General features: G+C 50.9%; 1 protein-coding gene across 1 annotated transcript in view; it reads right to left on the bottom strand.

Moving 5' to 3' along the window:
- Positions 1–26,948, bottom strand: part of NUP214 (nucleoporin 214) — a 104,547-nt gene that overhangs the window by 61,734 nt on the left and 15,865 nt on the right. The window contains exons 7-12 of the mRNA XM_085853471.1: positions 17,217–17,286; positions 12,477–12,573; positions 7,500–7,687; positions 7,183–7,254; positions 6,858–7,007; positions 2,815–2,973 (exon numbers count right to left, since the gene is read on the bottom strand). Of these exons, the coding sequence (XP_085709597.1) occupies positions 2,815–2,973; positions 6,858–7,007; positions 7,183–7,254; positions 7,500–7,687; positions 12,477–12,573; positions 17,217–17,286 (736 nt within the window). The remainder of the gene's footprint in view (positions 1–2,814; positions 2,974–6,857; positions 7,008–7,182; positions 7,255–7,499; positions 7,688–12,476; positions 12,574–17,216; positions 17,287–26,948) is intronic.

Here is a 26,948-nt window from a genome sequence, read left to right on the forward strand (position 1 = left end):
TGAATTGATGAATGAAACATCCACACTTGGACAGGAATAATGAACAATATAATTTGAGTGGTAAAATTCATCATTACATCAGAGATAAAGTCAAAAGCAAATGAAATGTTTCATTTGAAGCGTTTCCTTTATTTCGTCATTTTCGTGAAATGAATGTTTTTCTCTCACTGCCCATCACCCCAGTTCAAATCCTTCGATCCATATTGTTTGTTACCTCCGCCACCGAAGGTGAAGCAGGCTATGTTTTCACCCCTCGCTGTCTGTTTGTGTGCATGATATCTTAAAAAGTTGTGGACAGATCCAAATGAAATTTGGTGGACAGGTTGGGTGTGTGACAAGGACGAACTGATTAGATTTTGGTGAAAATTTGGACCCGGATCGGACTACTAGAATTTTTAAAGTGACTCTTCACCATTGAGAGTTTGGGCCAAAATGATATACAGCTCTGGAAAAAAAAAAGAGACCACTCCAAAATTTTTTTTAAATCAACATCTCCACATGTATGGCAGCCATTCCATTCCAGTGTCTGTTGAATTCCAACACAGGCACACCTCATTCTACTTCGTGAGTTATTGATTAGGTGATCACCTGAACTGAATCTTATTTACCACGGAAAAGTATAAAAAAAAACACTGCTGTGGTCATCACTACCCTCTTGCAATAGGACCAGCTGGATGGCAAAATCAGTGCTAGTAGTACCTCAAAAGTAATTGGAATCAAAAAAATAACTATTGACCATGCCAAAAGAGTTGAAAAGAAAAGTTTGAGTGAGGAAAAGAAGAGTTCAATTCTGGCTTTACTGGCAGAGGGATACAGTGAGTGTCATGTTGCTTCCATCCTTAAAATTTCAAAGACGGTGGTTCATAAGAACAAGGTGAAGCAGCAGACATTGGGGACAACAAAGCTACAGACTAGCAGAGGGCGAAAACGACTTTCCACTGACCGGGATGACTGCCAACTCATTTGAATGTCACTCAACAACCGTAGGATGACATCAAGTGACCTACAAAAAGAATGACAAACGGCAGATGGGGTGAAGTGCACGGCGAGAACGGTTCGAAACAGGCTCCGAGGGGCAGGGCTGAAGTCGTGCAAAGCTAGAAAAAAGCCCTTCATCAATGAGAAGCAAAGAAGAGCAAGGCTGAGGTTTGCAAAAGACCATAAGGATTGGACCGTAGAGGACTGGAGTAAGGTCATCTTCTCTGATGAGTCCAATTTTCAGCTTTGCCCAAGACCTGGTCGTCTAATGGTTAGACGGAGACCTGGAGAGGCCTACAAGCCACAGTGTCTCGCACCCACTGTGAAATTTGGTGGAGGATCGGTGATGATCTGGGGGTGCTTCAGCAAGGCTGGAATCAGGCAGATTTGTCTTTGTGAAGGACTCATGAATCAAGCCACGTACAAGGTTGTCCTGGAAGAACACTTGCTTTGTTCTGCTCTGGCAATGTTCCCCAACTCTTAGGATTGGTTTTTCCAGCAGGACAATGCTCCATGCCACACAGCCAGGTAAATCAAGGTGTGGATGGAGGACAATCAGATCAAGACCCTGTCATGGACAGTCCAATCTCCATACCTGAATCCCATTGAAAACCTCTGGAATGTGATCAAGAGGAAGAAGGATGGTCACAAGCCATCAAACAAAGCCGAGCTATTTGAATTTTTGCACCAGGAGTGGCATAAAGTCACCCAACAGCAATGTGAAAGACTGTTGGAGAGCATGCCAAGACGCATGAAAGCTGTGATTGAAAATCAGGGTTATTGCACGAAAGATTGATTTCTGAACTCTTCCTAAGTTAAAACATTAGTATTGTGTTGTTTAAAAATAAATATGAACTTGTTTTGTTTGTATTATTTGAGGTCTGAAAACACTGAATCTTTGTTGTTATTTTGACCAGTTGTCATTTTCTGCAAATAAATGCTCTAAATGACAATATTTTTTATTCAGAATTTGGGAGAAATGTTGTCAGTAGTTTATAGAATAAAACAAAAATGTTCATTTTACTCAAACACATACCTATAAATAGTAAAACCAGAAAAACTGATAATTTTGCAGTGGTCTCTTAATTTTTTCCAGAGCTGTATAGCACTATATCTCAAAAAGTTGTGGACGGATTCGGACGAAACTTGGTGGACAGATTGGGTGTTGTGACGAGGACGAATTGATTCCATTTTAGTGAAGATCCGATTCCAGATCTGGATACGATAATTATTTAATTTTTTAAGGGATTCTTCACCATTGAGAGATTGGGCTCAAAAACAATGTCTAGCATGATATTTAAAAAATGTATTGGGCCCGATATGTTCTCGTGGATCAGGCATTGCAGGGCTGAGGTATGTGCTCTACCGAGTGCCCTTCTAGTTTTAAATGTTTTTGTTTTAACATGCCTCCTCTTCCAATATTTCTCCCCTCCCCACAATGCACGATCCTGTTAAAGATATTCCTTGAACATGTTATGTTGTTGCCTCACATGATGGATTATATTGAGTGGATATACTATGCAGGATAGATGGGGAAATACTTCTGTGGCTCCTTTCCTTGAAATTTCTTATTAAGAAAATAAAAATCAGAAAAGACCATTCATGTCAACTATGACCAAGTCCATACTAATATACCTCTTGAAATCGACCACTCATACTGCTACTTCATAATTTGTGCACAACCCTGCACATACATGGCCTGACTTTGTAATGCGATCATAATTTAAAAAACACAAAAAACATTCTGCAACACCAAATATAAATGCACAAATGTGCAAGGACAGACTGAAAATTGCCAAAACTGCATTATGCATTTCTCACGGTCAAAGGTCTCACCTTGAGCTGCCGCGCACTGTATGGATCAAGAGGACGGCGCTGCAGTAGCTCCACATAGTCTCTGTTTTGGCTCCGCTCTTTCCTCTGTCGCAACTCCTCAGCCTCAACAAATCCCTGGAGCACTTCGGCCTTCAGTCCCAGCACGTCTGCATGAAGCCACTGCCACATACCAATATTCCTTGAAAATGTTATGTTGTTGCCTCACGTGATGGATTATAACGAGTGTAAATATTGTAACAAAAATGGCTTAGGAGTTAAAAAGAGGATGAGTTATTTCAGAATGAATATGACAATAATATGCATCATAAAATGTGTCTAAATCCAGTATTGGACTCTGCTGCTCTGCCTGACCCCACGTTAGAATCAAGATATTTCATGCAGACACTTGGACGTTGACCGAGACCTTTCAGCAGGAAATTGATGGCACACACTCACACCTTCTTAGAGCGGCCTTCAAGATATATTGGCCAACGCGGATCACTAATGAGGAGCTTTACCAGCATGCCAAGCTCATCCACCAAACCGAGTGTTGTGAGCAGAGACTACAACTAGCTGTTCATATTCAATCTGAAAGGTACTGCATTCAACTAATCCAACAGGTGTCGACCTGGCATCCCACACAGCGGTTGCATCATGGTCAAGGTACAACTCGGACTTATCTTGATAGGCTCCTTTTGGATTGTGATGCCCCTGATCAGATCTCAGCAATACAGCATCTCAGAACATTGGCCAATAATAGGGTACCCTAAGTCCCAACTTAACTGTTTTACATGTATTTTGTACTTTTACCTGTGTCCTCTATTTACCATAATCATAATGCAGGATGTATTATTATTAGCTCACCTGGACTTTAGTCAGGTGAGCTAATGCGATCGAGCAGTATCCGTAGGTGAGTGAGTGAGTCAGTCAGTCCGTAAACACTTCAGTCATTATCGCTTGAACCAAACACAGGATTTTGATGAAACTTAGCTACAAGCTTCATATCTCATGCCTAATGAAGGTATATTGACCGCATCAAAATCTACACTCAATGAGGGGGTCTACGGGGGTTTTTTTAACTCCACAAAAATAGGTATTTGCTGTCTTCTCCGAAACTACACACGACTTTAATGAAACTTCACCACAACCTTCATCACCCGTTGACGTACCAAAGTGTATCGACCGCATCAAAATCTGTGTTCATTAAGGGCGTCCACGGGAGGGTTTTTGACCCCCCCCAAAATAGGTACCGCATTTTCCGGTGTATAAACCGCGGCCGTGTATTAACCACACCACCCCTTTTTCACCATCAAAAAAAATGATTACATTGATCATTTTATTTTCTGATCTAGATCGAAATACGTTTGTATATTAACTTTGTGCAGAACAAAATGACAGAGGTACCAACATGCTTACTCCCATGTCCGCTAAATTTTATTTCACAGTTTTATTCTCATTTTCAAGAAATTGAAGAGAGAGAGAGGAGAGGATACCAAGAAGTCTTTTTTTCTTTCTTATTTTTCAATATTATAAAGAGGATTTTTTTTATTTCCTGACTAGTGAAAGGAAGAAAATGGATTCATACCGGTATCATACATATTCCTTGTGGATTTGTGGCCCTAAAAAAGGGCCATTTGGGTTTGATGAAGCTTTACAGCTCAACCCGAGGAAATCTTCGTCAATGCTTTCCTCATCGAAAACGGTACGTATCTCTTTGTCGGAATCAGGGTACAGCAAGTCCCCGTCGCTGTCAGCGTCTTTTCAGATATGCTCGCTTGATGATGTCTGACGGTATCTCCTCCCACACCTTCACAATCCAGACGATCGACCTTTCTCATCCTCTCCCTCTTGGTGTAGATCTTCTCCCCCCTCATTATCCAGTCGAACCAGCAGCAATGTAGCCTGTCCTTGAACGGCTTGTTGATGGACACAGAGGGGCTGCAGGAGTGGTTATCCCGCGATGACGAGACTGGTGTTGGTCCAACGGAGCAGCGCTTCGGTGTCGTCGATGTTGTGACAAATGAATGCATCCAGCCTCGTGTTGTATCCATCGTCTCCAATCATGTCTCCATCGTCAGAGAGACCATCATCCGGCCTTCTTCTCCAGACCGTGCACACCCAATCCTGGACCAGTCACTCGTCTATCCACCCCTTCTGCTGTGCACGAACAATGATGCCGGCTGGAAACTAGTCTTTGAGCATTGTCTTCCTCTTCAACATGACAAATGTGCGAAGCTTGCCACCGTCTGCAGTGCAGGCGAGCATGACGGTGAACCAGTCCTTCTCGTGACCAGTAATGTTGATTGTCACATTGCGCGCAAGCATATTTGAGGTGGGTGCTCCGTTATTAGACTTGTATCTGTCCTTTCCTGGTGCATGGCTTAATGTAAAGGATGCTCTCGCTGTTGTTTTTATTGTTTGCTATATTTCGAGTGTTAATAAAGTTGTTATACTCATACACTCAATCTGAAAGTGTCCTCGCCAAAGACTACAGCTATTGTGAATAATTCTTCTTTTGATGTGAGACCAGGTGTTCTTTTTTGTGTTTAATGGCATTTTCAGAGCTGTGAGGTGTATGCCAGGCAACAAAGCTACGGGCATCTCCAGTTTTTTATTTTATTTAATTTCCTCACACGGTTAACAAAACACTGAAAAAACTCTTAACCTGAACCGATTTTCAAAATTTAAACAGCAAAATTAAACTTAACAGCAGTTCTGACTGCTAAAAAATAAAAAAGTGTTCATTTGGAATATAATTGAAATTCAGCATTGATCGTTTTTAAGACTGAATTTATTTTCTATACCCATGCATTAACTGATGGCTGGTACACATACAACAAGTATTTCAACCCTGACAAATGTCTCACTCTCTCTATGTCTCTCCGAAAAGACCATCTGGAACCCACCCCCCCCACCACCCCACCCTAACTACTTTCTCAACAATCCTCTTGAATAAGTCCTTTCATTCAAACTTCTGGGTCTCACTGTCTGCCATGATATTTCCTGGGAAAGCCACATTTCCAGGCTAGCCTCCAAATTGTGGTAGTTTATAAACTTTAGAGCATTCATTGTCAATAGAGATTAGAATGTATGGGAAATAATTACAACAAATTTAGATGAGCTGCCCCAGCAGGAAAGTTTTTCTTTTGTTTTTTTTTTAACTGCAGCCAATATTTAAAAGAAATGCCCGAGAACTATGACGTTACCATCATACTGCTCCTTGTCTATAATCTACTAGGTACTGATTAGACAGAATAGATTTAAACAAGAGAGCAGATGTAAACTGCCTAAAATGACATCAAAAAAAAAGTTTAAAGAAGAAAGGGAAAAAAGTTGGGAAGCAAAAATAAGTTGGGAGTACATTTTAAAGACGTGACCAATCACGACTTCACGTGCTCACAAACATGCACGTCCACAATCTCTGACACGTGCTGAATCCCCCATTCTTAAAATTAATCATTTCACATTCTATTCCAGACATAAACAAAAATGTATCAACTTACCATTTGTCTATCGGGGTCAACATGTAAATAAATGCTTTTGGCGCGCTGTAGACTCAGACGAAAATTTTCAAACCAGATTTGACTTTCTTTAAAGCAAAAACATGCAAATGATGTGTACATCAATGTCTGCCAATTTAATTGGCTACAAGATAGACCATCACACTCACCCTTTAAATGTGTGAAAAGCTTGGTGTGGGTTATACAAAATGGAAAACACATTCCTCACAAACAATTGTTTTATAAATATCAAATGCATTTTATCATAATGGTAGATATCAATTTCAAAAAAAACTTTAAAAATTAATTATGATTTAAGTACCATTTATTGAAGAAAATTCATGATAAACATGATTTAAACGTTGATCCAAAAATTGTTTTCACCCACAATGAGCAGGTACTTAACTGCAAGAGTCCTTAATTTTATTATTAATTTTCAGCAAGAAAATTCGCTTTGTCATTGTGCCATCATGCCAATGTCTGCAGCTGAGAGACAGAGGAAGACAACAGATGTAAATAAATGAAGGAAAATAAGGGATTAACCAAACAAAACAATCTTCAAACCTCAACTGTGTCCTTGATTTCTGAAAAGAAGGAGTGAAAGTGCTGTGTGTGTGCACGAAGCTCGGTTAGCTCATCCCGGGAGCCAACTACCACATCAGCACTGGCTGCACGCTGGTCTAACTGCCGAAGCTCCTCCTCAAACTGAGCGATCTACACAGCAAAGAAGCCAAAAGTAATGGGAAGGAATAAAAGTGCACTTACAATTTTGACCAACCCTGCTTTTGGATATGCAAAAAGAACTGGCACGGAATGAGCACAAAAGACCATACTGAAGTGTATAAATTTTTTGTGAATGGATAACGTGGTTCAGTTTGAATTCTCTCACCTCCTCGGCAATACCCAGGGCATACGCATCTTGTGGAGTCGGTCCACTGATCTTCGCATTCGCCACAAGGGTCTTGAAATCAAAAGTGAGAAGGCACAGGGAATGAGCAGGAAAGAACCAATTAAGGTTGATCATTTCATTGCTAAGGACGCTTCCAAAATGCAATGAATACTTTTTTTTAACTTTAAAATTCAGACAACACAGCAGATCTTTTTGTTTCTCTGCAGTTATGTGGAGGTTTGCTGGACCTAACTTAGCATACAACTCCAGAAGGCCAAGTTTAGGTACAACATAACAACAAGAAAAAAATGGCCTACCTTAGCCCCCTTTGGGGCAGGTAGAGGCAAACGAAGGCCAGGTTGGGAAGACGATGGACTGTGGGGAAAAGGTGGGGCAGAGATCTGTGCTGAAACAGCAGGGCCTGAGTGACCAACAGCTGTCAAAATTGGGACAGATGATGATGCTTTCAAAAAAATGGGTTGAATGCTCGCTGAGGGACTGACACCTGGGGAAAAAATAAATAGAAAATTGAATTTGAGGAATGCGATAATGGATACGCCCGCACCAGGTAAGATGTCAACCCACTATCACATTTGATCTCAATTAAAAGTCAAATGAAAAAATATTACCCCCGTGTGGGGGTGACGGTCATCTATCTATAATTCCAGCAATCTCTGTGTGTGTGTCTGTCTGCCTGTCTGTCTGTGTCTGCAACCACCGTTTCTCGACGACCGCCAGTCCGATCTCATTGAAACTTGCCAGGAATATTGCCGTGGACCCGCGGATGTGCCTTTTCAAGGCTTGATATTAATCGGCCAAGCGGTTCCCAAGTTACGGCCATTTATCTGTTGACCAATGACAGGACACGTGCTATGACATCACAAATGACATCACAATTAATGTTTATTTTTTTTTATTATTATTTCTTTTGCACGATTGAAACTTGCCAGGAATATTGCTGGGGACCCGCGGATGTGCCTTTTCGAGGTTTGAGAGAGAGGCTGCACATACTGGCACTCACCTACAGGCACGCACCTACGGGCCCGTACTAGTCTCTATAATACCACAAGTTCTCAATGTTCAGTTATGACCGAAGACTACTGCACAGTTCGACTGCGCAGTTTGGTTAAAGATGACTCGGTATTTTGGTGTGCGCGCACAAAATTATATTTTGAAAATAAATGCCGACGTTTACATTTTGGGTTTTGAAACTTTTGCACCTTCGGCGGAAAATGTATAAATATAAAAGGCTAAAAATGTGTTTTATATTTATATTTCATTTCTTCTTCCTTCCTTCTTTGCGAATCGCATCGGCCTTTTTGACCATCTTCCAGATCACGTGACGATCAAACGGGAAGGAAATTCAAAAATCTGTCCGGTTAGATACAAGATAATATTTTTTAATATCATAATCAATAAACAGTTGCCGAATAGCTTGTAGAATGGCAGACTAGATAGGTTTTGAAAATGGCGATTTTTATAACTTACGTGACCTCGTGACCTTGACCCTGACATTGAACCCGGACAAAAGTTATATCGTTGTGCAACACTCATCGACCTCTACCCACATACTAAGTTTCATCAAGATCGGAAAGAAAAATTGTTGACGGACGGACGTATGGACGTACGGACATTTGGTTCAGCTTTATTAGGTCATCTCGGTAGAGATGACCTAACTAGAATGGCACTTGGTAGAGCACATAGTTATGCCAGGCTGAACAGTTTACTTTTTGTATCCTACCGATAGGCCAGATCTGCATCCATACCTTAACCAAACTCGAATTGGCTTATTCTCATCACCTACCCAACTCATCCACCCAGTTTAGTCCGAATCCGTCCATAACTTTTTGAAATATCGTGGTATATATAGTTTTTGGCCCCATCTCTCAATGGTGAAGAAACATTTAAAAAATAAAAATAAAAATTATTGCATCCGGATCAGGATCTGATCTTCACCAAAAATCAAATCAATGCTTCCTTGTCCTGCTACCAGTCATGGGAGGAACGTTGCTGCCAAATTTCAGCTGAATCATCCCAGTAGTTTGGCTGGAGAAGCCAATAAAGGAGACGGATGAACGGACGGACGGTGCGCGATAACAATACCTTATCTGGAATGTAAATTCCAGATAAGCTAAAAACTGTCAATGTATGGCATTCAGCTGGAAAGCAAATGGCAATATTATTTTGGAACCTTCCTGTATAAATAATGTGGATTTCTTTGAACCTGGGAAATCCATCAGTGGACCGGCGACTCGTTACCTCCGCCACTGAAGGTTATGGAAGTTATGTTTTCACCCATTTGTCTTGTCTGTCTGTGAGCAGGATGTCTCAAAAAGTTGTGGATGGCCTCGGACAAATCTTGGTGGACACGTTGGGTGTATCACAAGGACAAATTGATTAGAGTTTGGTGAATATCCGGTTCTGGATTCAGATACTAGAATTTTATTTTTATTTAATCATCTGTGCACATCATCTCAGCTGGTGCCGAAGCACTCAACCATTCCCATCGCTTCGCTGATGGCAGTTGAACATGAAAACCCATACAACTGACTATCTGGCTATATGACATCTGTCAGCAACAGGCTGATTGACAGATGATATGAGTCAGGATGACAGATTTCGTAAGATGGCGGTATAGTAAGACTGCATTACATCGGGGACATCATTACATTGTTCCGTCTAGTCTCTAGTGCTCGGCTAAGCTTATTATTCATTGCAACTTGGAAAATAATATTTTTTAAAACCACATAATGTCTGATCCCTGGGAACATAAAATTACTTCATCATGTTGTTTTTTGACGATCAAGTGTGCGTATTACTAAAATTAACACCGAGTTGTTAGCAGTAAACAAAATATTTCTGGAATAAAAAAAAAATTGCAAACAAGTAGATGAGTAGAGCTATATTCAAAGTACACCACCCCCATGCCAAATAAATTAATAACATATCCTCCAACACGCAACATTGCCAGGACACCTTTGGCCGCCATGCAGCACCATGGAGATGGAATTGGGAGGGAGCGGTGTACAATAATTGATTGATTACGTAATTAAAATAAACAAACATCATAAAAAATTTATTTCTTAATCAATTGGCTAAGAGCATACCTAAACCACCACCGTTTCATCTGAATCTGTAACTTTTTGAAAATTAAGTAATTAATCTAAAAATTATACAAGTAACCGATTAATTGATCAATCAATAAATCAAAAATACCCTTTATAGTCAAATCACTTGTTCACTGTGGTGTCCAAATATCAGCTTACGAGCTCAAAAGGTGTCTGAGAAATTTGCCCAGATGATAAAGAAAATAAATAAGTACTTAATAAAACGATAATAATTCAGTAATTCATCAATCAATTGATAAATCAAAAAATAAGAAATATCGTTTTTGCCCAAGCACTTGTTCACTATTGTGCCCAAATTTCAACTTCCAAGTTCAAAGGATGGTTGAGATATCACACAGACAGACAAACAAACAAACAAGCCGGAAGGCGGACATGGGTAGTCGACTACCCAATAGAACCTGACGTGATGGGCACGTTTGATGGGAAATGACCTGATGATTAAGCACAAGAAAATTCATGATTCCAGCTTCAAGGGTTGATGCTGCAGATTGTTTTTTCGTTAAAACACCCCCACATTTAGAGGTTTTTCGGCCATTGCTAGGCAATGGAGGGGTCCATAGCAGCGGTTCTTTCTCACACATAACTAGGACATACCATGAACCTACCATACCAGTTTCATGTATATCTGACTCAGTCTCTGAGATATAACAAACTTCGTTTTTTTATTGTTTTCGACCAGGATTCATTCAAAGTCTATCTTCTCCGACAGTTTTCATAGGATCTGGCTGGAAATTTTTGACAATATGGCTGAATGTACTGCCCGCAGTCGCTCGTGGCCCGATTTTTGAAAAAAATGAATTTTTTATGATTTTTCAAAAAATTTCAAAGTCCCGTTGCTAAGCAACGGTGGTGTCCATAGCAACGGTGGTGTCCATAGCAACGGTTCTCATTTGCACACAACTAGGTCATGGTATGAACCTACCAACCAATTTCATCGAAATCGCCATTGCATTAATGGAGCACTGGACCGAACAGAGGGACAGACAGACAGACAAACATATCAACGGAAATACTGATAAGGGTAGAAATTTTTTTTTTTTTTTCGACTAGATAGACTACCCAACAAGAAAACAAGAAAGAGTAATCACAAATTGCAGAGCCTCGCCACTCGCACTGCTCATGCTGTTGGAGCCTTTGCCTGCTCAATTATTTCCATTGCACTTGGGGTCTTTTGGGGCTTCGGGGTCTTGGTCTTCAGGATCTTTTGGGTCCTCTGGGTCTTAACGGGATTTATGGTTCTAAAGAAACCTGGTGTTGGCTTAGCGGTAAGAGTGGCTGGCTTGGGAGCTTAGGGCCCTGGGTTTGAGCCTCTGTTAACCGTTGAATCAACACCAGGTGGGGTTTGCTCAGCTTGTAATCCTTCCGAGATCGGCAAAATGAGTACCAGTGTACTGGTAATAGGGGCAGCACAGCCGTGCCCTCAGCCAATGATGCTACCTGCAGCCTTGTGCTGCATACGGAGGAGGAGGAGGAGGGTTCTCAGGGGTCTTAGAGTTTGAATGGGTCTTCGGGGTCTGAAATGGTCTTTGGGTCTTAGAGGTCTCAAAGGGTCTTAGGGTTCTCAATAATTTTAAGGGTCTGAAGGTCTTTGTGGATTTTCATGGTGCTTATGGTCTTCGTGGTCTTAATTGGTATCAGGTTTATAAAGGTTTGAAGGGGTCTTGAAGGTTTTAAAGGGTCCAATGTAATTAATACACATACTTAAGTTTTTGCAGACAAACAAACAAACAAACGGACCCAAATGCAATATCCTCTCCTCTGGCAAGGGTAACAAGAAAACAAACGGGGCGAAAACTGAGTATGTCCTCTCGGCACGCGTCATCGCCGGGCGGCAAAGGCCTTCAGCGATGACCTCGTGCAGCACCTGGAGATGGAATAGGGAGGGGCGATGTGCAATATTGACTGTCAATATGTGGTGAGTGCTGAAGTGTATTACTGTATTGCAACTTACAAAGTTGTGTTGTTCAACTACCGTCAGCAAAGCTTTGGGTTCAATGCTAGTATTTATCAAAATACAATGGTTATACTTAAATCCAACAAATTGACAGTAAAATTCAATGAAAAAAAAAGTTTCATATTTGACAAGCACATGTAATGCAAACTTATCCTTGAATGAAGAGAATGGAAGTTTTATAACAAAAACAACCACATCACCAAGAAAGTTACCCTGAGTAGCTCCGAATGAATGAATTGGAGTTGACTGTGCTTGAGGGTGTCTTGCTTCAGCCACTGTATTAACCACAGGAGCTGCAGAAACCAGAGTCTTGCGAGTACAAGAGATTGACCAGAAAAAAAGAAAAACAAAATAAAGGATCAGTAACAGATAAACAAACAATGAAAATCAAATTGCATCGCAAGTCACAGTCGGGCCCGATTTCTTATCCAGAGCTCAAATAAATGTGATTCAAACCTTAATCCATGCTCAGTTAAACCCTGTCTATGACGAACCAATAACATTTTTCAATTTTTTATATGGATTACAATCTTAAACCACCTATTTCTGGCAGTAAATCCATGCATCCATTGGGACCATACTCTGTGCAGAGCGTTGGTGCTGCCTAAGCAGTCTCCTTGGCTATTGGGCACAATCCTGGACAGGTCGCCACTCCGACACAGGATATCAGCAAGTTGACACTCATTTTGCCGACCTCGGAAGAACAACAGGCAGAGTCAACCCCACCTGGTATCAATTCAACAGCTGAATGGGATTTTAACTCGATCCGAGGATCCCTAGTCCACCACCCTAACCATTAAGCTAACACCAAGCATGGCAGTTAGTCCCTCCCTTCAAACTTCAATTCCGGTCTATTTTGATTAGAAGTCAATTGTTGAGTGATGAGAAATGCACATTTCACTTGATCCTTATTCAAACCACATTTAAACTGTGAGTCCTAGTTTAAACGTCAACAAGAAATTGGACCTTTGAGTATACATACATACATACATACATACATACATACATACATACATCTTTGAGCACCACAGCTCGTCGTTGCGTACACTTTTCTGCCAGTACACCAGGCGCCTCCATCTGACTATCCCCCAGGCAGATGCCTGGCCTATCCCCATCTCTTAGGGATAGGGACATTCCAGGTACCCACCCGAAGGGACATCCTCAGGTTAACCGAGGAGACCGCAGTCTGGTGGACGACCCCTCAGCAACACCCTGACACACGCTACATTGTGTTTTGTGGAGTGAAGCTGTTTTGTGGTGGTCGGAGTGCAAATCATGCCACCATCCTCCTTGCAAAGGTAACCCACTGCAGGAGGACGTCTGGAGACGCAGTTGAGCACCAAATTTTGGATGGTTCTTAGCTCACACGAAGCTCCTCCATCCTTTGACAGGTTGTTTTTTGTCCTGCTGGGTGTCCAGATACATAAACCCTCCTCACCAGGAGGAAATGGTGGAGGGAGCCGGTTTAGCCACCGACACTTGATCGTGAACAGGTTAGTACAGGTTTCACATGATACCTGTAGCAAGTCACAGATCTGATCTGGCCTGAACTAACAATCTGGGTTGAGTGCCATTGTATCGGTCAGGCAGCTCTGTACTGTCTAGTGCGGCACAGTGCAGAGCTCCCATCCTCAAGCGATTGCCAAACCCAAGCCTCCGCGAATCCAGATAAGAGGCACGCGCCACTACACAAAGCATAAGACTACGAGTATCAAATTCAGATATTGCAAGCACAGGCCTACCAACAACATACTCAACAAGAAAACAAGACAAGTTGAGCTACATTCAAAGTCCACCGCCCCCACGCCAAATAAGTAAATAACATATCCTCCAGCATGCAACATTACCGGGTTGCCTTTGGCACCCGGCGATGCCGCCATGCAGCATATGGAAATGGAATTGGGAGCGGTGTACAATAATTGATCGATTAGTTGATTCATTGCATAATTAAAATAAATAAATAATAATCGTAAAAATAATTAATTTCTTAATTTATTGGCTAATAGCATATCGAAACCACCACGGTTTCATCCAAATCTGTAACTTTTTGAAAATTAAGTAATTGATCCAAAAATTAAATAATTAATCGATTAATCGATTAATCATTAAATCAAAAATACCCTTTATAGCCAAATCACTGTCATATCCAAATATCAGCTTCTTCACTCAAAAGATGTCTGAGATTTTTGCCCAGATGAGAAAGAAAATAAATAAGTTCTCAATGAATCGATAATCATCAAGTAATTAATCAATTAATTGATTAATCAAAAAATAAAAACAGTTTTTGCCAAAGCACTTGTTCATTATTGTGCCTAAATTTCAGCTTCCGAGCTCAGAGGATGGCTGAGATATCGCCCGGACAAACAAACATTGTGCCTAAATTTCAGCTTCCGAGCTCAGAGGATGGCTGAGATATCGCCCGGACAAACAAACAAACAAACAATAAGACGTTGTGCAGAGCACAATACTTGCAAAATCCATAAAACAAATTTGACCTCAAAAATAATTGGTGGTTGAATTCAATGACCAAATATGCAACTCCTCTTTAAATTTCAAGTGAATCGGATGAAAACTGACAATTTTAGAAATCCGGCCGATGTAGACCTCAAAAATAATTGGCTGCTTGAATTCAGTGACCTGAAATACAAATTCTCTTCAAATTTCAAGTCAATGGGATGAAAATTGAGGATTTTAGAAACACCACCTTAGTTGTGGACCTTGGGCCGATGTTTACCTTTTGGTCCATGTTGACCACAAAAATAATTGGCTGGTTGAATTCAGTAATCTGAAATATAAATCCTATTCACATTTCAAGTCAATCGGATGAAAATTGAGCATTTTAGAAATCACACGAAAGTTGTTGATCTTTGGCCTGTTGACCTTGTGACGATTTGACCTCAAAAATAATAGGCTTCTTCCTTATGACAAACTCTACCATGTGGTGAAGGTTCGTGAAGATCGGTTTAAAATTGTAACCTGGAGGCGACAAACAGACAAACAGCAAGAACAAACAGACAGAATAACAAAATCGACTGACCAATATACTTGAAAAATCTTCGATTTTGCAAGTAACAAACAAACAAGAAAACACGAAAAGAAGAAAACAGAGTGAAAAATTACCCACATGTGGGGGTGACGGTCATCTCTATAATAGCACAAGTTCTCAATGTTCAGTTCAGGTAACCGCGAAACAGTCCAAACTAACCGTTTAGATTGAAATAGTTCACAGAGATACACTAGGATAATACCACTAATGACATAATTAATAAATATGTATTGTTCATTTAGTACCCGGATTAACACATGAGAATCACCAGTAAGTGCAATACGTGGTTTTCCAGTCCGTCCACTCTCTGGGGACATTTCACTTCCGGTTGTAGAAAAAAAAAAACGAAAAAATAGGCTTAGCTCTCGGAGATTATGATAATCCTGTAGATTATTCTTCACTGATTATAATGCAATTTTCAGAATGAAAATTGGTCAAGTATTTATAGAGATATTGAGGTTTGAAAAATCGTTAGAGCTAGCAAATTCATTAATTATTAATTCCACAGAAGTTTCGTGACACTGCACAAAGTAACATGTCAGGTATGAAAAAAACATTTTGTATGCCAGATTCATTAATTATTAATTCATTATTTATGGAATGTACTCATTGATATATTAATCAGAAAGCCTGAAGCATGTAGCATAATTTATCACTTATCCCCTCATCCGAGATCCGTGGCCTCGCCCCACAGCCTGCAGCCCTATGTCCGCCAGTGATCATGTTACATATCGGCACGATCGAGAGGAGCCTGCGAATTATCCCTGCTGATGCACTGAATTGATGCAATCGTTCGGCCAGAATATTCGTTGTCAAGATGTTGCGTGATTAAATCACCAATACAGTCACTCGAATTTATACCGCCGACATACTTCTGAACAATCACCTTCGCCCCAGAAACCACAGTCAATCTGAACCACGCTGGCCACTGCTCAGACGCCATGACCGGACTACTGCGCAGTTCCACTGCGCAGTTTGGTTAAAGACCACTCGGCATTTTGGCGCGCGCGACGAAATTATATTTTGAAAATAAATGCCAACGTTTACATTACGGGTTTTGAAACTTGCACCTTCGGCAGAAAATGTATAAATATAAAAGGATAAAAATGTGTTTTATATTTATATTTCATTTCTCCTTCCTTCCTTCTTTGCGAATCGCATCGGCGTTTTTGGCCATCTTCCAGATCACGTAACGATCAAACGGGAAGGAAATTCAAAAATCTGTCCGGTAAGATAGAAGATAATATTTTTTACTATCATAATCAATAAACAGTTGCCGAATATCTTGTAGAATGGCAGACTAGATAGGTTTTGAAAATTGCGATTTTTATAACTTACATGACCTCGTCCCTGACCTTGAACCTGCACAAAAGTTATATCGTTGTGCAACACTCATCGACCTCTACCCACATAATAAGTTTCATCAAGATCGGAAAGAAAAATTGTTGACGGACGTACGGACAGACGTACGGACGGACGGACATTTGGTCCGGCTTTATTAGGTCATCTCAGTGGAGATGACCTAAAAAGGAGTACGCCCTTTTGGCGTGAGTGATCGCCGGACGCCCAAAAATGACATCGTATAGCGTCTGGAGATGGAATAGGGAGGGAGCAGTGTACAATAACAAACATGTGTACTGACAAACCCATTCTGATGAGCAAAATGGGTGGGGATTTCACATATCATGGCTCCTTCCTCAGCAGATATCATGCTACGACATTTATGAGAGATCACAGAACGAAACATCATGGTTTGAGACAAGGTCCTGAAAGTAAACAAACCTATAATAATATTTCAATGAGAAAATAAAATAGAGAAGTTTAAAATTTGGATTATTCTGATAAAAATAGGGCAGATGATACATCTGTTTACTCAAAAAATAAAAACACTTTTCTTTTTTCTTACCTTATTGACTTGGCTTTGTGTTGATGATGTCTTGCATAATGAACTGGGTTCCAATTGTGAGAAAGAATACCTGTCAAGGAAAAACAACAAAAAAGTTAGACAAGAAATGAGTGCACATTAGTCTCATCAAGAAAGGTAGTTGGCATATATGGAACCACAATGAAAAGGTGTGCAATATGTGGTGTGTGGAGAAATGTGAGAAGGATGTGCATTTGTATTGAAGAGAGTATGAATATTATAATCAATAATTTTTAACATAATACATTGCCTATGATGAATATATATGCAAAATGGAGGATTTTTTATTCATTCATTCCCAGTTGTGATCGTCATCCAAACTTCATTCTAACATCGTGTCATGCCGACGAAAAACACCTGGTACCGAAATAGAAGAGGTTGCCAACCACAATGGAAGCTAGCTCCAAGAACAGCAGAGCTATTAAGGTTTTACACTGACCAGAGGAAGCGAAAGTGAGAGCTCGTGGGAGGGGGAAGAGGAAGCGCGTGGGAGGGGGAAGAGGAAGCGCGTGGGAGGGGGAAGAGGAAGCGCGTGGGAGGGGGGAAGAGGGAGACAGGGAGGGGGGAAGAGGGAGGGCGGGGCGTGGGGGAAGAGGGAGCGCGTGAGGAGGGGGGAAGAGGGAGCGCGTGGGAGGGGGGAAGAGAGAGCGCGTGGGAGGGGGGAAGAGAGAGCGCGTGGAAGGGGGGAAGAGAGAAACGCGTGGGGAGGGGGGAAGAGAGAGCGCGTGGGAGGGGGGAAGAGAGAGCGCGTGGGAGGGGGAAGAGAGAGCGCGTGGGAGGGGGGAAGAGAGAGCGCGGGGTGGGAGGGGGGGAAGAGAGAGCGCGTGGGGAGGGGGGGAAGAGAGAGAGCGCGTGGGAGGGGGAAGAGAGAGCGCGTGGGAGGGGGAAGAGAGAGCGCGTGGGAGGGGGGAAGAGAGAGCGCGGTGGGAGGGGGGGAAGAGAGAGCGCGTGGGAGGGGGAAGAGAGAGCGCGTGGGAGGGGGGAAGAGAGAGCGCGTGGGAGGGGGGAAGAGAGAGAGTGCGCGTGGGGAGGGGGAAGAGAGAGCGCGTGGGGAGGGGGGAAGAGAGAGCGCGTGGGAGGGGGGAAGAGAGAGCGCGTGGGGAGGGGGGAAGAGAGAGCGCGGGGAGGGGGGGGAAGAGAGAGCGCGTGGGAGGGGGGAAGAGAGAGCGCGTGGGAGGGGGGGGAAGAGAGAGCGCGTGGGGGGGGGGGGGAAGAGAGAGCGCGTGGGAGGGGGGAAGAGAGAGGCGCGTGGGAGGGGGGGGGAAGAGAGAGCGCGTGGGAGGGGGGAAGAGAGAGAGCGCGTGGGGAGGGGGGGAAGAGAGAGCGCGTGGGAGGGGGGGGGAAGAGAGAGCGCGTGGGAGGGGGGGGGAAGAGAGAGCGCGTGGGGAGGGGGGGGGAAGAGAGAGCGCGTGGGAGGGGGGAAGAGAGCGCGTGGGAGGGGGAAGAGAGAGCGCGCGTGGGAGGGGGGGGGAAGAGAGAGCGCGTGGGAGGGGGGGGGGGAAGAGAGAGCGCGTGGGAGGGGGAGGGGGGGGAAGAGAGAGCGCGTGGGGAGGGGGGGAAGAGAGAGCGCGTGGGAGGGGAGGGGGAAGAGAGAGCGCGTGGGAGGGGGAGGGGGGGAAGAGAGAGAGCGCGTGGAGGAGGGGGGGGGAAGAGAGAGCGCGTGGGGAGGGGGGGGGAAGAGAGAGCGCGTGGGAGGGGGGGGAAGAGAGAGCGCGTGGGAGGGGGGGGGAAGAGAGAGAGCGCGTGGGAGGGGGGGGGGAAGAGAGAGCGCGTGGGAGGGGGGGGGAAGAGAGAGCGCGTGGGAGGGGGAAGAGAGAGCGCGTGGGAGGGGGGGGGAAGGAGAGAGCGCGTGGGAGGGGGGAAGAGAGAGCGCGTGGGAGGGGGGAGAGAGAGCGCGTGGGAGGGGGGGGGGAAGAGAGAGCGCGTGGGAGGGGGGAAGAGAGAGCGCGTGGGAGGGGGGGGGAAGAGAGAGCGCGTGGGAGGGGGGAAGAGAGAGCGGCGTGGGAGGGGAAGAGAGAGCGCGTGGGAGGGGAAGAGAGAGCGCGGGGGAGGGGGGAAGAGAGAGCGCGTGGGGAGGGGGAAGAGAGAGCGCGTGGGAGGGGGGGGGAAGAGAGAGCGCGTGGGAGGGGGGGAAGAGAGCGCGTGGGAGGGGGGGAAGAGAGATGCGCGTGGGGAGGGGGGAAGAGAGAGCGCGGCGGGGAGGGGGGAAGAGAGAAGCGCGTGGGAGGGGGGGAAGGAGAGCGCGTGGGGGAGGGGGGGAAGAGAGAGCGCGTGGGAGGGGGGGAAGAGAGAGCGCGTGGGGTGGGGGGAAGAGAGAGCTCGTGGGAGGGAGGAAGAGAGAGCGCGTGGGAGGGGGGAAGAGAGAGCGCGTGGGAGGGGGGGAAGAGAGAGCGCGTGAGAGGGGGAAGAGAGAGCGCGCGTGGAGGGGGGGGAAGAGAGAGCGCGTGGGGAGGGGGGAAGAGAGAGCGCGTGGAGGGGGGGGAAGAGAGAGCGCGTGGGAGGGGGGGAAGAGAGAGCGCGTGGGAGGGGGGGAAGAGAGAGCGCGTGGGAGGGGGGGAAGAGAGAGAGCGCGTGGGAGGGGGGGGGAAGAGAGAGCGCGTGGGAGGGGGGAAGAGAGAGCGCGTGGGGGGGGGAAGAGAGAGCGCGTGGGAGGGGGGAAGAGAGAGCGCGTGGGAGGGGGGAAGAGAGAGAGCGCGGGGAGGGGGGAAGAGAGCGCGTGGGAGGGGGGAAGAGAGAGCGCGTGGGAGGGGGGAAGAGAGAGCGCGTGGGAGGGGGGAAGAGAGAGCAGAGAGGGGGAAGAGAGAGGCGCGGGGAGGGGGGAAGAGAGCGCGCGTGGGAGGGGGGAAGAGAGAGCGCGTGGGAGGGGGGAAGAGAGAGCGCGTGGGAGGGGGGAAGAGAGAGCGCGTGGGAGGGGGAAGAGAGAGAGCGCGTGGGAGGGGGGAAGAGAGAGAGCGCGTGGGAGGGGGAAGAGAGAGCGCGTGGGGAGGGGGGGAAGAGAGAGCGCGTGGGAGGGGGGGAAGAGAGAGCGCGTGGGGAGGGGGAAGAGAGAGCGCGTGGGAGGGGGGGAAGAGAGAGCGCGTGGGAGGGGGAAGAGAGAGCGCGTGGGAGGGGGGGGGGAAGAGAGAGCGCGTGGGAGGGGGGGAAGAGAGAGCGCGTGGGAGGGGGGGGGAAGAGAGCGCGTGGGAGGGGGAGAAGAGAGAGCGCGTGGGAGGGGGGGAGAGGAGAGCGTGGGAGGGGGGGGGGGGGAAGAGAGAGCGCGTGGGAGGGGGGGAAGAGAGAGCGCGTGGGAGGGGGGGAAGAGAGAGCGCGTGGGAGGGGGAAGAGAGAGCGCGTGGGAGGGGGGGGGAAGAGAGAGCGCGTGGGAGGGGGGGGGAAGAGAGAGCGCGTGGGAGGGGGGGGGAAGAGAGAGCGCGTGGGAGGGGGGGGGAAGAGAGCGCGTGGGAGGGGGGGGGAAGAGAGCGCGTGGGAGGGGGGGGAAGAGAGAGCGCGTGGGAGGGGGGAAGAGAGAGACGCGTGGGGAGGGGGGGAAGAGAGAGCGCGTGGGAGGGGGGGAGAGAGAGCGCGTGGGAGGGGGGGAAGAGAGAGCGCGTGGGAGGGGGGAAGAGAGAGCGCGTGGGGAGGGGGGAAGAGAGAGCGCGTGGGGAGGGGGGGAAGAGAGAGCGCGTGGGAGGGGGAAGAGAGAGCGCGTGGGAGGGGGGGAAGAGAGAGCGCGTGGGGAGGGGGGGAAGAGAGAGCGCGTGGGAGGGGGGGGAAGAGAGAGCGCGTGGGAGGGGGGGGGAAGAGAGAGCGCGTGGGAGGGGGGGGAAGAGAGAGCGCGTGGGAGGGGGGAAGAGAGAGCGCGTGGGAGGGGGGGGGGGAAGAGAGAGCGCGTGGGAGGGGGGAAGAGAGAGCGCGTGGGAGGGGGGGAAGAGAGAGCGCGTGGGAGGGGGGGAAGAGAGAGCGCGTGGGAGGGGGGAAGAGAGAGCGCGTGGGAGGGGGAAGAGAGACGCGTGGGGAGGGGGGGGGAAGAGAGAGAGCGCGTGGGAGGGGGGAAGAGAGAGCGCGTGGGAGGGGGGGAAGAGAGCGCGTGGGAGGGGGGGAGGAAGAGAGAGCGCGTGGGAGGGGGGAAGAGAGAGCGCGTGGGAGGGGGGAAGAGAGAGCGCGTGGGAGGGGGGAAAGAGAGAGCGCGTGGGAGGGGGGGAAGAGAGCGCGTGGGAGGGGGGGAAGAGAGAGCGCGTGGGAGGGGGAAGAGAGAGCGCGTGGGAGGGGGAAGAGAGAGCGCGTGGGAGGGGGGAAGAGAGAGCGCGTGGGAGGGGGGGAAGAGAGAGCGCGTGGGAGGGGGGGGAAGAGAGAGCGCGTGGGGAGGGGGGGGAAAGAGAGAGAGCGCGTGGGAGGGGGGGAAGAGAGAGCGCGTGGGAGGGGGGGGAAGAGAGAGCGCGTGGGAGGGGGGGGAGAGAGAGAGCGCGTGGGAGGGGGAAGAGAGAGCGTGTGGGAGGGGGGAAGAGAGAGCGCGTGGGAGGGGGGGGGGGGGGGAAGAGAGAGCGCGTGGGGAGGGGGGGGGAAGAGAGAGCGCGTGGGAGGGGGGGGAAGAGAGCGCGTGGGAGGGGGGGGAAGAGAGAGCGCGTGGGAGAGGGGGGAAGAGAGAGCGCGTGGGAGGGGGGAAGAGAGAGCGCGTGGGAGGGGGGAAGAGAGAGCACGTGGGAGGGGGAAGAGAGAGCTCGTGGGAGGGGGGAAGAGAGAGCGCGTGGAGAGGGGGGAAGAGAGAGCGCGTGGGAGGGGGAAGAGAGAGCGCGTGGGAGGGGGAAGAGAGAGAGAGTGTGGAAGGGGGGAGAGAGCGCAGGGAGGGGGAGGGAGAGAGAGCAGTGAGAGGGGGAAGAGAGAGAGCGTGAGAGGGGGAGAGAGAGCGCAGAGGGGGAGAGAGAGCGTGAGAGGGGGAGAGAGAGCGTGAGAGGGGGAAGAGAGAGAGCGTGAGAGGGGGGAGAGAGCGTGAGAGGGGGGAGAGAGAGCGTGAGAGGGGGGAGAGAGAGCGCGTGAGAGGGGGGAGAGAGAGCGTGAGAGGAGGGAGAGAGAGCGTGAGAGGGGGAGAGAGAGCGTGAGAGGGGGAGAGAGAGCGTGAGAGGGGGGAGAGAGAGCGTGAGAGGGGGGAGAGAGAGCGTGAGAGGGGGGAGAGAGCGCGTGGGGAGGGGGAAGAGAGCGCGTGGGAGGGGGGAAGAGAGCGCGTGGGAGGGGGGGAGAGAGAGCGCGGGGAGGGGGGAAGAGAGAGCGCGGGGAGGGGGTGGGGGAGAGAGCGCGTGGGAGGGGGGAAGAGAGAGCGCGTGGGAGGGGGGAAGAGAGAGCGCGTGGGAGGGGGAAGAGAGAGTGCGTGGGAGGGGGGAAGAGAGAGCGCGTGGGAGGGGGAAGAGAGAGAGTGTGGGAGGGGAAGAGTGTGGGAAGGGGGAGAGAGAGCGCAGGAGGGGGAGGAGAGAGCGTGAGAGGGGGAGAGAGAGAGCGTGAGAGGGGGAGAGAGAGCGTGAGAGGGGGGAGAGAGAGCGTGAGAGGGGGAAGGAGAGAGAGAGAGAGAGGGGGAGAGAGAGCAGAGAGGGGGGAGAGAGAGCGTGAGAGGGGGAGAGAGAGCGTGAGAGGGGGGAGAGAGAGCGTGAGAGGGGAGAGCGTGAGAGGGGGGAGAGAGAGCGTGAAAGGGGGGAGAGAGAGCGGGAGAGGGGGAGAGAGAGAGCGGGAGAAGGGGAGAGAGAGAGCGCGAGAGGGGGAGAGAGAGAGCGCGAGAAGGGGAAGAGAGAGCGCGCGGGGAGGGGGGAAGAGAGAGCGTGCGAGGGGGGGAAGAGAGAGCGCGCGGGAGGGGGGAAGAGAGAGAGCGCGTGAGAGGGGGGAGAGAGAGAGAGAGCGCGTGGGGGGGGGAAGAGAGAGCGCGCGGGAGGGGGAAGAGAGAGAGCGCGTGGGAGGGGGGAAGAGAGAGCGCGTGGGGAGGCGAGGGGGGAAGAGAGAGGCGCGTGGGGAGGGGGGGAAGAGAGAGCGCGTGGGAGGGGGGGAAGAGAGAGCGCGTGGGAGGGGGGGGAAGAGAGAGCGCGGGGGGAGGGGGGGGGGGGGGAAGAGAGAGCGCGTGGGAGGGGGAAGAGAGCGCGTGGGAGGGGGGAAGAGAGAGCGCGTGGGAGGGGGGAAGAGAGAGCGCGTGGGAGGGGGGAAGAGAGAGCGCGTGGGAGGGGGGAAGAGAGAGCGCGTGGGAGGGGGGAAGAGAGAGCGCGTGGGAGGGGGAGAGAGAGAGAGAGAGAGCGCGTGGGAGGGGGAAGAGAGAGCGCGTGGGGAGGGGGGAAGAGAGAGCGCGTGGGAGGGGGGAAGAGAGAGCGCGTGGGAGGGGGGAAGAGAGAGCGCGTGGGGAGGGGGGAAGAGAGAGCGCGTGGGAGGGGGGGGGAAGAGAGAGCGCGTGGGAGGGGGAAGAGAGAGCGCGTGGGGTGAGGGGGGAAGAGAGAGCGCGTGGGAGGGGGGGAAGAGAGCGCGTGGGAGGGGGGGGGGGGAGAGAGCGCGTGGGAGGGGGGGGGAAGAGAGAGCGCGTGGGAGGGGGGAAGAGAGAGCGCGTGGGAGGGGGGGAAGAGAGGCGCCAGTGGGGAGGGGGGAAGAGAGAGCGCGTGGGAGGGGGGAAAGAGAGAGAGCGCGTGGAGGGGGGAAGAGAGAGCGCGCGTGGGAGGGGGGAAGAGAGAGCGCGTGGGGAGGGGGGAAGAGAGAGCGCGTGGGGAGGGGGGGAAGAGAGAGCGCGTGGGGAGGGGGAAGAGAGAGCGCGTGGGAGGGGGGAAGAGAGAGAGTGTGGGAGGGAAGAGTGTGGGAAGGGGGAGAGCGTGAGAGGGGGAGAGAGAGAGAGTGAGAGGGGGGAGAGAGAGCGCGTGAGAGGGGGAGAGAGAGCGAGAGGGGGGAGAGAGAGAGCGTGAGAGGGGGGAGAGAGAGAGCGAGAGGGGGGAGAGAGAGGGTGAGAGGGGGAGAGAGAGAGCGTGAGAGGAGGGAGAGAGAGCGTGAGAGGGGGGAGAGAGAGCGTGAGAGGGGGAGAGAGAGAGCGTGAGAGGGGGAGAGAGAGAGCGTGAGAGAGGGGGAGAGAGAGGGGGGAAGAGAGCTGCGTGGGAGGGGGGAGAGAGAGCGCGTGGGGAGGGGGAAGAGAGCGCGTGGGAGGGGGGAAGAGAGCAAGGTGGAGAGGGGGAGAGAGAGCGCGTGGGAGGGGGGAAGAGAGAGCGCGTGGGAGGGGGGAAGAGAGACGCGTGGGAGGGGGGGAAGAGAGAGCGCGTGGGAGGGGGAAGAGGAGAGCGCGTGGGGAGGGGGGAAGAGAGAGCGCGTGGGAGGGGGGAAGAGAGCGCGTGGGGAGGGGGAAGAGAGAGCGCGTGGGAGGGGGGAAGAGAGAGCGCGTGGGAGGGGGGAAAGAGGGAGAGCGCGTGGGGAGGGGGAGAGAGAGAGCGCGTGGGAGGGGGAAGAGAGAGCGCGTGGGAGGGGGAAGAGAGAGCGCGTGGGAGGGGGAAGAGAGAGAGTGTGGGAGGGGAAGAGTGTGGGAAGGGGGAGAGAGAGCCGCAGGAGGGGAGGGAGAGAGCGTGAGAGAGGGGGAGAGAGAGAGAGTGAGAGAGGGGGGAGAGAGAGAGGGAGAGGGGGAGAGAGAGCGTGAGAAGGGGAGAGAGAGAGCGAGAGAAGGGAAAAGAGAGCGCGAGAAGGGGAGAGAGAGCGCGGGGAGGGGGGAAGAGAGCGCGTGGGAGGGAGAGGGGGAGAGAGAGCGCGTGGGAGGGGGGAAGAGAGAGCGCGTGGGAGGGGGGGAAGAGAGAGCGCGTGGGAGGGGGGTGGGGAGAGAGAGCGCGTGGGAGGGGGGGGAAGAGAGAGCGCGTGGGAGGGGGGGGAAGAGAGAGCGCGTGGGAGGGCGGAAGAGAGAGCGCGTGGGAGGGGGGAAGAGAGAGCGCGTGGGGTGAGGGGGGAAGAGAGAGCGCGTGGGAGGGGGGAAGAGAGAGCGCGGGGAGGGGGAAGAGAGAGCGCGTGGGAGGGGGAAGAGAGACGCGTGGGAGGGGGGAAGAGAGAGCGCGTGGGAGGGGGGAAGAGAGCGCGTGGGAGGGGGGAAGAGAGAGCGCGTGGGAGGGAGGAAGAGAGAGCGCGTGGGAGGGGGGGAAGAGAGAGCGCGTGGGAGGGGGAAGAGAGAGCGCGTGGGAGGGGGAGGGGGAGAGAGCGCGTGGGGAGGGGGAAGAGAGAGCGCGTGGGAGGGGGGAAGAGAGAGCGCGTGGGAGGGGGGGAAGAGAGAGCGGGCGTGGGAGGGGGGGAAGAGAGAGCGCGTGGGAGGGGGGAAGAGAGAGCGCGTGGGAGGGGGAAGAGAGAGCGCGTGGGGAGGGGGGGAAGAGAGCGCGTGGGGAGGGGGGGGGAAGAGAGCGCGTGGGAGGGGGGAAGAGAGAGCGCGCAGGGAGGGGGGAAGAGAGAGCGCGTGGGAGGGGGGAAGAGAGAGCGCGCGTGGGGAGGGGGGAAGAGAGAGAGCGCGTGGGAGGGGGGAAGAGAGAGCGCGGGGGAGGGGGAAGAGAGAGCGCGCGTGGGGAGGGGGGAAGAGAGAGCGCGTGGGGAGGGGGAAGAGAGAGCGCGTGGGAGGGGGGAAGAGAGAGCGCGTGGGAGGGGGGAAGAGAGAGAGCGCGTGGGGATGGGGGGGGGGAAGAGAGAGCGCGTGGGAGGGGGGAAGAGAGAGCGCGTGGGAGGGGAAGAGAGAGCGCGTGGGAGGGGGAAGAGAGAGCGCGTGGGAGGGGGGGGGAAGAGAGAGCGCGTGGGAGGGGGGAAGAGAGAGCGCGTGGGAGGGGGAAGAGAGAGCGCAGGGTGGGAGGGGGGAAGAGAGCGCGTGGGGAGGGGGGGAAGAGAGAGCGCGTGGGAGGGGGGAAGAGAGCGCGTGGGGAGGGGGGAAGAGAGCGCGTGGGGGGGGGGGGGGAAGAGAGAGCGCGTGGGAGGGGGGAAGAGAGAGCGCGTGGGAGGGGGAGGAAGAGAGAGCGCGTGGGAGGGGGGAAGAGAGAGCGCGTGGGAGGGGGGGGAGAGAGAGAGAGAGAGCGCGTGGGAGGGGGAAGAGAGAGCGCGTGGGAGGGGGGGAAGAGAGAGCGCGTGGGAGGGGGGAAGAGAGAGGGCGCGTGGGAGGGGGGGAATAGAGAGCGCGTGGGGAGGGGGGAAGAGAGAGCGCGTGGGAGGGGGGGAAGAGAGAGCGCGTGGGGGGGGGGGGGGGGAGAGAGCGCGTGGGAGGGGGGGAAGAGAGAGCGCGTGGGAGGGGGGGAAGAGAGAGCGCGTGGGGAGGGGGAAGAGAGAGTGTGGGAGGGGGAAGAGAGAGCGCGTGGGGAGGGGGGAAGAGAGAGCGCGTGGGGAGGGGGAAGAGAGAGCGCGTGGGAGGGGGGAAGAGAGAGCGCGTGGGAGGGGGGAAGAGAGAGCACGTGGGAGGGGGGGAAGAGAGAGCTCGTGGGGGGAAGAGAGAGCGCGAGAGGGGGAAGAGAGAGCGCGTGGGAGGGGGAAGAGAGAGCGCGGGGAGAGGGAAGAGAGAGCGCGTGGGAGAGGGGAAGAGAGAGCGCGTGGGGAGGGGGAAGAGAGAGAGAGTGGGGAGGGGAAGAGTGGTGGGAAGGGGGAGAGAGCAGGGAGGGGGAGGGAGAGAGCGTGAGAGAGGGGGAGAGAGAGCGTGAGAGGGGGGAGAGAGCGTGAGAGGGGGAGAGAGAGCGTGAGAGGGGGAGAGAGAGGCGTGAGAGGGGGGAGAGAGCGAGAGAGGGGGGAGAG

Source organism: Eptatretus burgeri, chromosome 14 (assembly GCF_056783735.1).
Source record: "Eptatretus burgeri isolate ZD-2024b chromosome 14, Ebu_testis_v1, whole genome shotgun sequence".
NCBI classification, from domain to species: domain Eukaryota; kingdom Metazoa; phylum Chordata; class Myxini; order Myxiniformes; family Myxinidae; genus Eptatretus; species Eptatretus burgeri.